The 14,025-nt window shown below is 34.5% G+C and overlaps 1 protein-coding gene across 7 annotated transcripts in view; it reads right to left on the bottom strand.

Moving 5' to 3' along the window:
- Window positions 1–13,751, bottom strand: part of Csnk1g3 (casein kinase 1, gamma 3) — a 60,906-nt gene extending 47,155 nt beyond the window's left edge. For all 7 annotated transcript variants that reach the window (XM_013015733.1, XM_013015731.1, XM_013015729.1 and 4 more), the window contains exons 1-3: window positions 13,330–13,751; window positions 6,791–6,831; window positions 2,138–2,207 (exon numbers count right to left, since the gene is read on the bottom strand). In XM_013015733.1, coding sequence (XP_012871187.1) covers window positions 2,138–2,207; window positions 6,791–6,831; window positions 13,330–13,507 — 289 coding nt within the window. In that variant the 5' untranslated portion in view covers window positions 13,508–13,751. The remainder of the gene's footprint in view (window positions 1–2,137; window positions 2,208–6,790; window positions 6,832–13,329) is intronic.
- Between the last annotated feature and the right edge of the window lie 274 nt (window positions 13,752–14,025).

The following is a 14,025-nucleotide window of genomic DNA, read 5'->3' on the forward strand; positions in this document are numbered from 1 at the left end:
CATGCTCAGTCCCTGTGATTCTGGCACCTCCTGGGATGCTCAAATGACCTAGCTTTTGGAAATCAAATTCACTGTGATTAAATCAAAGGAAAGCAAAGGGCCAAATAGGAAACAGTAAAATTCAGTCTTATTTTGCTGAGCAAAATAAGCCTAGACTAAAAATGATGAATTATTTACTATCAAGGACTAACCAGAGAATGACCTACATACACATACCAAGTGAAGCAGAACACAGAGACTCAAGACATTGAGGAAAACATCTGAAACCCTAGGTACAGCAATATCCTATATTTCAGGTTGCTTTCTTTAATTTTTAGTAGATGAATCAACTCCTTTTCTTTCCTACATAGCTTACTTGTTAAACATAAATGGTTTGGTTTCACATACAACTAATTTTATCTCCATAACTTAAAAAAACATTATCAATGATAATTTCTGTAACACAGAGGCCTCGCTAATATTTACATCTGGAGTGTCTCCCAAAAGTCCACTGTTAAAGATTTGGTCCCCAGCTTATTGCACTGCTAGAAGATGACAGAGCCTTTATGGTTATGAGCTGGGACAAATAATTTATGCCATTGAGAATGTGCCTTTGAAGTGGATACTGGAATCCTGTCTCTTTGTTTCCCAGATGCTATGAGGTGAACAGATTTCCTCCACCACCCACAATATATTTTTACCATAATATAGTGCTTCACCATAGACTCAACACAATGCGATTGGCAGTTACGGATAGAAATTTACAAAATCATGAGCCAAGGAAATCTCCCTTAAAAAATGATTATCTCAATACCTTGCCACAGCCAAGTCAATGAACACAAGTGTTTATATCAGATTTAAATATGTATTATAAGTTTATAGGGATAAATGAATTAATATGAAATTGCAAATTTATTGTCACCACAATGATGATTCATTTGTTTAGTATGTTCTAGGGAAAAATGTAGAATCTCTACTAAATGAAACTAGAACATATATATGCTTACAAAAAGATACATGAATAGATGGATGGAGGTACAGCTCAAGTAGAATATAAGCCTACCAAGCTTAAGGCCATGAGTCCAAACCTTAGTACTACTAAAAAAAGATATAGGAATAAATTCCAATTTATTAACTCTGTATAAACAAACTTTATGCCTTATCTATATATGGGAAACTATACAAGTAAAATTAGTTAAAAGAGTAAGTACTCAAAAGTAGAGTATGTGAAGCTTTAATATGGGAGGTATAAAATTCAACAAAAATTTTTTCCATCAACTGTTTTCCAATGGTTTAAAACATCCATTCTCATTTAAATTTAGAATTATAAAATATACTTGTATTAATTTCCTAGGGATATTCAAGTTACTAAAAATATGGTGGCTTAAAACACTTTTTTTTTCCTTTCACAGCCTGGAGGCCAGAAGGCTGAAACCAAGTTTCAGTAAAATGAAATCAAGGTAGTATTTAATAAGTAAGGCCACAAACCTTTTATTAGCAATAGGAGGAAAACCTGGAGACTTCTTCCTGGACCAATAAAATCATGAAAGCATTTCTTGGCTTGCTGATACAATGCTGTTCCATTCTAGTCTCTGCCTCATGGTCACAACGCCTTTCCTATGAATGGCACATGACCCTCTGCCTCTTTCCTATACGGATATCTGTGATTGCACTTGGGTCTCCCCAGAAAGAATACTCTTGTCATCACATTGTCATCACAAACATTTACCACATGGTAACATTAACAAGTTCCAAAGAGTAGCATGTGATTATCTTCTATATGACTATTAGTCAAACCACCACAAGCTATAATATTCCTAAAAAAATTAAGAATATTGAAGTTATATGCATCTTACATTCTTAAGCATTTTTCCATAATGTTCTCTACTAATATTAGCACCACCATAAAAAGCTCCAAATTTGTTATAGTTTAAGACTACAGTAAGAGGGCTTAGGGGTGTAGCACTGGCTTGAGGCCAAGAGTTCAAACCCAGTAACACAAAAAACCCTTTTTTTAAAAAAGACACGGTAAGACAAGTTCTCATAAGCACAGTGACAAGAAACCACTCACTCAATTTTAAAATATTATTCCTTGAAACCAAAGATTATTACCATGACAATTTATTTAATTCAAACTTTAAGAATAGAAAAGCTTTACCTCCAGATCCTAACTGTTTGTAGAATCTGTATTCCAAATGCAGCTGTGGTGCTCTGGATTTCATGGGCTCCTAGTCAAACAACAAAAAAGCAAAAGCATTTATGTTACTAAAAATCACTAGGCCCCAATTCCAAATGTTACAAATTTTAGTATCTGCTCTTATATAATATTCAATTAGGCATCTTTGTCTTCCTAAGAGTAGATCCATGTACAAAACAAACTTGCACTAAAATGGGGTAATACAAGAAATGTAAGAAAGAACAAATAGACAAGATAACAAAGTAACCAACAGAATTTTTAAAAATAATAAGAACTACTATAACTAAATTAAAAACTCAGATTCCTAGCTAACCGATCCAACAAAGGAGACACTGGAAAGTGAAAGGTAAACACAAAATTAGAATAGAACACTAAAGGAAAAAAAAAAAAACAGAAAACACATTTGTCAGGAGGGGAGGAGAAAAAAGAATGAACACAGGTGATATATGAAGAAATAATTACTATAATAATTCAAGAGCTGAGAATAATAAACCACAAAGACAGGAAAAACAGAAATTCCAAATGGAATAACTAAAAAAAGCAATTATACCAAGACACATCTTAATGATATTACAATCAATGAGACAAGAAATAATTAAATCCCCATTGGAAACTTAAATATTAAAATTATAATTAAAATAATCAGCATAGTTCTTGAGAGACAAGCTAGTTAAGAGCACAGTATTTAAGAGCATACATTAAACCAGATTATGCTGAGTTTGAATTCTCAATCTTCTACTTAGTAGTTGTGAGACACCTTTCTATACTTTTCTGTTCCCTCATCTTAATAAGTTGAAACTTTATCTTCCTCATAATTCCATAATCCCTGTGATTCTTATTAACTATCTACAAGTGCATAGCCTTGATATAAAAAACTGTCCACTTGTATAATCATGTGAACCTAAACATTTATCTCTTGGAAAAAAAATGATGAAACTAGATCTAAGTTTAGTCATCCAAAGTTGATTCCAGTATGTCACTAGCAATAAAATTTTATTATTATACCACCATATGACAAAAGTCACCTTGCCACAGATGGTTATTTTTATTACCAATAAAGAACTGGTTATTATGTAAGTGCAAACAACGAAATGTGAAGGTAATAACCAAGGCCAGATTAATAAATTACCTGGAAACAAACTATAATCTGAAACAGAGTAACATCAGAGCAATATAAAAACTTTAATCAAGTAACAGAGTTGAGAGTAGTCACTGTAAGTTTCTCTTTCAATATCACACATTATTTAATGCTTTTATTTTTCACAAGTGCCACAATCAGATATGTTTGAAAATACATTCACAATATTTTCAAAGTATTACTTTTATGGCCAGTTCTGAACAAAATTAAATATTATTTGTTGCAGTAAGATGAAATAGATAAAACTTAACAAAAAACCTTTAAAAATGCAAATAGCAAACGAAGTACCAAAATGTAGAAAATATTGTATTGTTACAATATAATTTTGGATGAATTTGAGGAGAATATGACTATCTATCATAAGTCAACTCCAAATACTAATGAAGACATAGATCTAAAAATATTGTTACTCCAATATAATTTCTACATGTAATGCTGATCATTGTAGTTTTTTTTTAAAGATTAGAGCAAAGTAAGAATGTCTAAAAAATGCAGGAAGAAAAAATAATTAAAAGGAAAAAAAATAATAATTACCAAGCAGAGAGGCCAGTGATAATGATACAGCTAAAAAAAAAAATCTAGCTAAAAGCCTAGCTAGGCACAATGGCGCAAGCCTGTAACCCTGGCTACTTGAGAGGCACAGATCAGGGAGATGGGAGTTTGAGATGGTAGAAGGTTAAGAGAGTCCATCTCAACCAATGACTTAGACCCTAAGCATGCACCTATTATCCTAAGCTACAGAGGAAGCACAATGGCAGACACAGTGCCTTTGTCAAAAGGTCACCCAAGCAGGAGGACTGCAGCCCAAGCTGGCCCTGGCAAAACTCAAAATCACCAAGGAAGCTGGATGCTGGTGGCTCATGCCTGTAATCCTAGCTACCCAGGAGGCTGAGATGTGAGGACTGCAGTTCAAAGCCAGACCAGGCAGGAAAGTCTGTGAGACTTAACCATCAGAAAACCGGAAATGGAGCTGTGGCTCAAAGTGGTAGAATGCTACCTTTGAGCAGAAAAGCTCAGGGACAGAGCCCTAGCCCTGACTTTAAGCCTCACGAATAACAAAGAAAGTTGCCAGGCACCAGTGAGTGGCTTATGACTGAAATCATAGCTACTCAGGAGGCTTGATATGTAAGATTGTAGTTCAAATCCAGCCCAGGCAGAAAAGATCATGAGATTCTTATCTCCAACTACCTATCGAGAAACCCAAAGTGGAGCTGTGGCTCAAGTAGTAGAGTGCCAGCCTTTAGCAAAAATACTAAGTGATAGCACTCAAGACTCTAGTTCAAGCATCATTACTCGCACCAGAAACAAGAAAAGAAAAAGAAAAAAGTAAGGAGTGAATTGGCAGAACACCTGTCTAATAAGCCAAAGTCTCTGAGCTCAATCCCAAGTATCCCACCTCCCCACCCCCACTCTCCCCCACCCCGGACAATAGATGGATGGATGTGTATAAAGACAGGAAGATAATATAATAAATATTTACTAGGGCATCATCAGTGCAGACAGGATAAACCAGTTCAAAATCTGTTAAGAACAGGACCTAAAAGTCACCACTCAATAACTGAGAGAGACGGTAAGGTCAGCCTAGAGCAGTAGCTCCTGCTTTGACACAATGACTTATCTATCTTGGCCTATTAGATAAACCCCTGACATGCAGGCTCTCTTCCAGGAGCAGAGCTGCCGCACCAATAAGCAAGAAAAAAGTGCTGTCGTGCTTCTGACTTTGCTCACCACCCCAACCCCAATGCCAAAACCCATCCAGCTCAAGTCCACTAGCCTACAACAGAGAACAAAGAACACCAAAAATCAGCCACACCCGTATAAATAAAGTACAGTTCTTGCACTGCATCACAGGTCTCCCACTGTGAATCATGTGCACACTCATGAGGACACAATTTTAATTTGGTTTTCTATACAGCCTACACACTATTTATACTAAGTTAGGCATTTTGGATTTGTAATAGTAAAATATTTCACTAAAAATTAGAAATCAACCCTTTCCTTAACATTTAGATCTCTGAGAGCTTGTGTGAACTGATTCTCATTACTGACTAGTGTGACTCCAACTCTAAGAAAGTGATGCTGGGTGCTAGTGGCTAGTGTCTATAATCCTAGCTACTCAGGAGGCTGCGATCTGAAGATCATGGGTCAAAGCCAGCCTAGGCAGAAAAGTCCCAGTGAGACTCTTAGCTCCAATTAACCCCTCAAAAACCAGAAGTGGAGCTGTGGCTCAAATAGTAGAGTGCTAGCCTTGAGCAAAAGAGCTCAGGAACAGCACCCAGACCCGGAGTTCAAACCCCACAACTGCCCCAAAAAGAAAAAAAAAGGAAAAATAGTGACAAACTTAGTGACAACAAACTACCCAATGTATATCTCATAAATCATCTATGTAAAAGGTATAGCAGCCAGTTTCTCCTGATGGTTTATACCATAAACCTACTGGGCATCTTTATTTCCAAGTAAAAATAAACTATCTGCTAAAAATAAACTATTTGTTAAAGTCAAAGTCAACACATACACAGAAAGACCCTTTTAAGTTTTTCTGATTCCTCCCACCTGCCTCTTTCCTAAGTACCTGCCTCTCTCCTTTGTATCATTAATTTCACATCACCCTGCTATCACAGATCAAGAAACATAAAGCTGGGAAAATGAAGCTAAATCTTTGGGAATCCAGGCTAACAAGCCAGTAGAAAAGCCACAATAAAGTTTACCTTACAGAAACAATTCCTAGGTCTAAATTCTTGCAAAAGAGATCTCTCTACTTATATTGGACACTTAGAATTTCAGAAAAAGTGCATGAGTATTTGCTTTCCCACTACCTCACACTCACATCAAACATTTGTGAAACTCTAAAAGCCAAGCAACAGTTAAGTTTTTGATATTCATGAACCAATACAAAAAATTTCAGAAACTACTTTAAAGTATGTATTCAAAGAATCCAGAACACAAAACACAATTTGTCTCAACACTTGAATCCAAAAGAAAAAATCCTGGGAATTTTTATCTAATTAAAATTTTTAACTAAGTTAAAAATAGCAATAATATTCAATATTCAGTTCTTTGGTTATGCCAAAGTAAAACGACAGCTTTTGTGGCAAAGAAACACACTGGTATCTCACACATTATCATGAACTTGACAGGAATTAGGATATTAAGGACCTCAAAAATTTCAGTCACACTTTACAACTTTGGTGGGGGGTGAGGAGGGAGAAAGATTCGGTGGGGGGGTTGGAGAGAGGATAGGAAGGGATGGGAAAGGAAAACAAAGGAGGAGGCTACAATGCTTGATAAGAAATGTACTCATTATCTTGCCCATGCAATTGTAACCCCTCTGTACAGTATTTTCACATAAAAAAATGAAAAAAAATCAGTCATACAACATTTTTCCTTTTCAAATAAACTTCCCAAATATAAATATGAAATTTAAATTAAAATGTAATTTAATAAATAAAAATTAAGAAAGAGAAACATGAACTTACCAGTTTAATTGCCACATATTCATTTGTATATAAATTTTTCCCTTGAAAAAGAAAGAAAAAATCAGATTTTGCTAATCATTTATAATTTAATTATATAAACTGTACTGTTAAAAAAAACTACACAATACATTTAAGTGAAGCAAAAGTCTTTACTCCCAACAATGAAGCAAAAGGTAATATTTAAATTGATATGCTTAGCATTTCATCTCGAGAGTAGAAAGTAATACTAGTAAATCTCACTCACAAAAATAAAAAGATTCTGGTTTTTGGAATACTACATACAATTTAGAAAATAATCTACAGTTAGGTGAATGCTAAATTTTAAAACTCCAAAATAAATGCAGAAATTTCAAATTCCCCTCCTAATCACTCATTTTAAATCCTTCATTATTACAGAATATGGTCTTATTAGGGCTCATTTAATCTAGAAATGTATCAGATATGTAAGTAAAGATTTGGAATCTTTTATACATGCAAGGAAAAAAGTACTCAAAATATGGCTCTAGAAAACTAGGTTAACAAGTTTGAGAAAAAAGGGTACTAACACATTACCTTACGATCAAATTATTTCCATGAAACATTTAAACTCCTAAATGTTGAGAAGACTGTTACGTACAAAGAAGAGGTGAGTGACAAATCAAGATAGATTTAACATCATTACACTTCAAAAATTTTAAAAATTTACAGCAAATTTTAGCAGTGTCTATAATCAAGAAAATTCCAGTGGTATCTATAACATTAGGAGACTATTGTAGGAGAATTTTGGAGGTGATTAGCATATAGAAATAGCTAAACTAATGTGTACTTTTACAATTACATTTAAAAGAATTGAATAAAAGAAATATTACAAGGTGATTCCCAAATATCCAATATTTTCAATTAGTATAAGTTAGTTTTGTCATGAAGAACATAGAAAAGTGACAGATTGGGGGGGGTGGGAGGAAGAGATTGTATTTTGTTTTAAACTGTGAGAGTACCTTGTCAAGAGTCACAAGCGCCTACTGAACACCAGTCATGGATATAATGCTTTTCTACAAAATACCCTTTAACCTCCTTTCATACAGCAATTGATAAATAGCAAAGTTTCATTGAGATCAGCAAAGTTTTGTTCATATATATGTGTCACCTGATACCTCTCCATAGCAGTGTTTATTCATGCAAATTACTAGTTACATGACTTTATGCCCTTATGTATAAAAATGAGTAAAACTTATTAGGAAAAAAAATGTAATATTCATACCAAGTAGCTTAAGTCTCATAGACGCAATGTATTTGGCACAAAGAAGAATCAAGAGAAATGCCAAATGTGATGAACATTAAACTCAATGCAGATGCTTATTAAACCTATATTAAATTTAATATTACACAGTATTTTTAGGCAATTAATTCAGCAGTAGTAAGATGTCTATATATACATTTTCAAGAATTCAGTATATATGAAAACTTACATTTATCTAATACGCTTAAATGAATAATGAAGAACTGGAGAACTGGTAGCTAACAAAAGAGCGGTTCTGATTTCAAGTTAAAAGATGAAAAATAGGCACTTTACAAGGCTGTCACTTCTTTATAAGTATTTTGTATATAATATTTATTTATAAATAGGAAAAAATTCACAAGTTTGCTATAGATCCCATAGAACCAAAACATACCAATACTTTCAAAAGTTTTATTTTCATTGGCATATGTGGTTGGACGTCTACATTTTCAGTGTCGGGAAAAGGCACTAAATCCTAAAGGCATCATATTTAAATAAAAATAAAAAGATTTTGCTGAAGCTTGAAGGTTACAGTTATAAACATGGACTAAGATCAGAGAATAATACAAATACATTTTTGTCATCTAACACAGACACAGTTCCAGTTTTAAATAAAATTTATTGTACATTATTGTATACACAAAAAACACATGATGCACAAAGTATACATTTGTGTGGATGGTATGAGGAAGAAGGGACTGTGGGTGTGAAAGAAGTCTCCAAGGAAAATGGTGATAGAAAACTGGTGTTGTAATTCAATTTCAAAGGAAATTGCCAATATACACTAAATATGTTTGCAGCAGGGATAAGCAACCCACCAATATCCCTTTTCCTCCTTTCATAACAACAGAAGGCCCACGTTTGAAAATGGCTACCAGACCATTATTTCCCAGCCTCATTTTCAGCTGACTGTGGCCATATGACTAAGTTATGCATATCAGTAAACAAGAAGTATGTCACCTCTCACTCCCAGGAATCCATGTGTGCATTTGTGGCTCTTTTTGTTCATCTGGCTGACTTGTTGGAAGGAGAACTGAAGAAAGAGCACATTGCACAAAGACAGGGAAGGCACATATGAAGGATGCACAAGTACACTGACAGCCTGGGTGTGTGCGCGCTGGCACGCACATGTGCTTGCTCGCTCTCTCTCTCTCTCTCTCTGTTTGAAACCTCTGTATTTTGGGAATGTGTTTTTTATCCTAGACTTAGCTAGAAAGAGTAGAAAAATAAACATAATAATGAATTCACCTAATCTGTATATGTAGTTGTTATATAAGACCTACAGAATTTTCAATCAAACAATTCTCAAACACAAACACTTAAATAAAGAGAGCTTTGAACTATGTAGTATAAGAAGCCCCCCCCCAAAAAAAGTAACAGAAAGGGGTTTAGCGGAAACTTCTGTAGAAAAATTATGTCAAGAAGTTAATAGTATCTTGTTTCAGATATAGTAATTCATAATAAATAGCACAGGAAAACACAGTTTATTATACTCACAAGGCTGAAGAGACAGAGACACACTACATACTACGCAGGGTCACAGGAGAAGCACCCAATTTAGGTGAGGTGGTAAGAGACCCGGGCCAAAGCCTTTATTAGTGTCCAGGGAAGCAGGACAAAGTAGAGGTGACTAGTCTCCACAGTTCCGGACCTCTGTGCTATGGAGCTACTCTCCACAGTGACGTGGTATTTGACCCTGCCTCCCACTAATTAACACAAAGAATACAACCTCCACAGGAGATGAGCCAGATAGGCTTAGGGCTTGTCTGCATATCAAAAGCAGGCATGCTCCCAACTCAGACTCACTGCCTAATAATTACTACGTCTGGGAACTGGCTGACACACAGATGTTTTCTCCCCTGCCAGAAAGGTTAAAAAAAAAAAGTTAGCAAATACACAGAAAAATTAAAAATTATACAGCCAAATATTTTGGCTAGCTAGGGTAACTTTCAAATTTCAAGATTTCTCATTGATTTCTTAATCCAGAAGTAGACCTAACAAAATGCAGAATGACTCACCACCCAGACACCACAAATGCATCACCTTATAACTTAAAATGAAAAATGGATAAAATGCTTAACACTTATTTAAATGTTATATCAATTTTGTTAAGTGCTTACCAAATTAGTTTTCTAATTTGTCATTTTCTTAAAACTAATTATCTATTAAGAATTATTGCAAGCCAGGAGCCAGTGGCTCACGCCTGTAATCCTAGCTACTCAGGAGGTCTAAGGATCGCTGTTCAAAGCCAGCCTGAGCAGGAAACTCCGTGAGACTCTTATCTCTAATAAACCACTAGAAAACCAAAAGTGGTGCTGTGGCTCTAGCGGTAGAGCGCTCGCCTTGAGCTGAAGAGCACAGGGACATCACCCAAGCCCAGTGTTCAAGCCCCATGACCAAACAAAAAAAAAAAAAAAAAGAATTCTTGCAGGGGGATATTTTGAGTTGTGTATAGGATTTCAACTAATATTAGGTACCTGAGAGATCTAAGTCACAAAGCCATACAATGATATAGCATTCTACAAAGAAATCCAAACAACTTCATACAGTCCAATTACAATAGCAATTTTACTGAAAAATCACTTAAGTATAACATGTATCCCATATTCCTTCTACTCAGAAATTCAGTACCAACAAATGTTTATAGAGTATAATTAGAATGGTCTGATGATGCTTATCAAAATGAACTTCAAGAAATGGAAATAAGAGGTTTTTTTGAAAAAAATGATACTGTTTGCTGGATTTTTCTTGAGGGTGTGTGGGGGGGGGGTGAGATGGGGCTTGAACTCAGGGCCTGGGTGTTAGCCCTTAGCATTTGCGCTCAAGGCTAGCACTCTACCACTTTGAGCCATAGCACCATTTCCAGTTTTCTGAGAGTTAATTGGATATAAGATGCTCACTGATTTTCCTGCCTAGGCTGGCTCTGAATCATGATCTCCACATCTCAGCCTCCTGAGTAGCTAGGATTACAGGCTTGAGCTACCTGCGGGCCCAGCTGGTTTATTCTCTTTTGTCACTGTAATTTATTTCTGTAGACTTTGCCTTGTATATTTTTATGTGATTTTGGGAGACGAAAAGGAAGCACAGAAAAGGTAGGACAAATGGAACCAATTGAGCAGTGATACTCACTAAACACTATGTTAGAAATTAAGGATACAACTTTCAGAGGCAGGGAGTTAGGAGGGGAACAGTGGAGAAAATAAGGGAGGGGGTAGCACTGTTCAAACAAAAGATGTACACATTACCAGACTTATGTAACTGCAACCTCTCCGCACATCACCTTTACAATAAAATTTAAATTAAAAAGAAAAAAATGATTGGAAAGAAAATATTTTAAAAATACAAACCAACTTTCACAGTATTACAAATTGTTTAGCCAGCTATAGAAAGAATAATTCATCTTCCAAACAGAGAAATCATTTGGAGTCTTGACAGAAGGGGTAAAATGCCTTCTTTAGTAGTCTTTAAATAAGAAAGAATAAGTTGATTTAGTTCTGCATGTATATATGTTTAATATACATCATATATACACTATGTATATAAATATATAGAATACATAAACATATATACAATGTGTTCTAAACATACATAAAACACATATTTGATACAGATATTACATTTAAATAAATTTATATAAATATCACACAGGTATATATAATATGATTTAGATTAGAAGTTCTAAGAAGCTACCTTTTTTATATGACTACTTATTTAAAGATTGTAAAAGAGTGTTTTATGCTTTAGGAATAAACTGTACTTTCTGGCTCATACAGTTTTTCATACTGTCCTGGTTAAAGCAGTCCACTAGATTTATTTTGTATGAATACATACACACATAATATATATATTGTACATGTATGTATATGTTTTTGTATATATACATATATATGCATGTTGGTGCATAGTTATTTGAAATAAATCACACAAAACAAATTTCAAATAGAAATAGCCAAAGTACAGGCAGATATAATGCTGGTTTCTTCAATTATCCTCTAATCTATGAAGTAGAAATAACTGTAATATGAAGTTGACAAACTTGAGGCTCTGACTGGCTCAATGCATGGCTAAAAGTATGCATTCTATATAGATAAGAAACATTTGTTATTATTCTCTAGATTAGTGTCAAGTTTTGCTGGATAGCATCAAAGTTAGACAAAAGTAAACTGCCTGGTTTCTCTAACTCCAAAGTCAAGCAGCTTAAAAATGCTAAACTATCAGATTCAGTATTTTTTAAGGAAAATGCAACACATTTACCTTTAGAAATATTTGTGATTCTATTAAAAGTTTGTCAGACACATCATGAGATAGCTAGGTACAAAGTATGTAATCTTTTATTAGCTCTTATTTTGCTTCATTCAAATATTTAATGTACATTAGCAACAAAAAACTAATGAGATAAGAGTCACTACAAATTGTTTTTACAAGATAATGAGAAGAAACAGTTGAGTAGATGAACTCAACTGGAACTGTTTCGAGCAGTAGAGTTAAACCGAAGCTTAACTTTTATTTTAATTTCTTTGTGGTCCACTGGTCAGGACTTTCTTGCCCATCAATTCTGACTCCCCCACCCTCTTCAAAGGAGACAACTACAATTCTACTATACTAGGTGCTCAAAGACTGAGACTTTATGTTCCTGAATCTGTCTTAAATTGTTTGTTAACATCTGGCAAGTAACTTTCCCTCAACATTCTGAAATGTAGAGTTTTTTTATTAGATGAATGCTTCCCAAATTTACCTAACTATGATAACCTGAGTCAATACTCTTGAGTCTTTTGTTAAGAAAATATTCCTGGGCCCTTCAACATATTTTAGGGGAAAGTGAAGAAGACTGAAGAGAGAGAAAAATTCAATTACAACAATGTAAATTTCATTAATTTTATGTCATTTCGGTACATTAATGTGAAGTCATATATAGTTTGAAAGTTACTAATTATCTTAAAATATAAGAAAGGTACCTAAATATCATACATAAAGAACACTGCAAGAGGCCTCATTATTGGCACCTTTTTTTAGCCTTCTCAACTTTTTCAAACTACTTTCTTCTTTTCTCATATTATCAAAAAAAAAAAAGAGAGAGAATGGTTAAACTCTAGTAAGTAGACATTTCTATGCCAGGTAATTCTCACAAATGAAATACCATGTCAATAAGAAATGCCTAACATCTACCTTCTTTAGAAATACCATAAAAATTAACTGATTAAATGACAATCTTTTTCATTAAAACTTACCTTCCATTTAAAAACATGCTTCTCTTATAATGGAACAAACAAAATAGTCTTACCTAATCGTAATTCTCCAAAATTGCCACATCCAATTTTTTTTCCAACTCTAAAGTTAGGTCCAACCATTAACACCCCAGATGATGAAGACCCAGTTCCTCGAGTGCCGTGCCCGGACCGACCGCTAGGCCGTGCCATTCTATCATCTGCTCTGTCCTTGTCTTTCTTTTTATTATCCATATCAAGTTTGCGGTACTCCACTTTGAATTCTTTAATCAAGACAAGCACGTTGAAATAGGGTACTGTGAGAATAGGTACATCCCTAGGTAACTCTACCAGATGGGTATTCTTAACATTCAAATTTCAGTCGGTAGTCAATGGGCTGGAGCGTGTTCATCCCATTCGTAAAACTGTTCTCAGTTGTCTTTTCAGCAAAACATGTCTTTGAAAGTATCTTCTCTGTGATATGAGCTGATGTTGATAGAGAGCTGGAACATCAAGAAAAGATGAAGTGAGATGACATAACATGAACTTACACAGTGAATTATTGCTATATATGTTGGTGCCCACTGAAATCAAACTGCTGCAGAATCTTAAATTGGCTATTGCCCTTTAATTCTACACTTTAGTGCTAAAAAAATTAGAAAAAAAATTAAAAATGTTTTTAAAATAAAATAGTGCTAAAAGGTATTGTGTCATAAAAGAGTAGACACTCACTAACCTAGAATCTTGCAACTTAAAAATCATATCAACTAAAA

Source organism: Dipodomys ordii, unplaced genomic scaffold (assembly GCF_000151885.1).
Source record: "Dipodomys ordii isolate 6190 unplaced genomic scaffold, Dord_2.0 Scaffold27, whole genome shotgun sequence".
Taxonomy (NCBI): Eukaryota; Metazoa; Chordata; class Mammalia; order Rodentia; family Heteromyidae; genus Dipodomys; species Dipodomys ordii.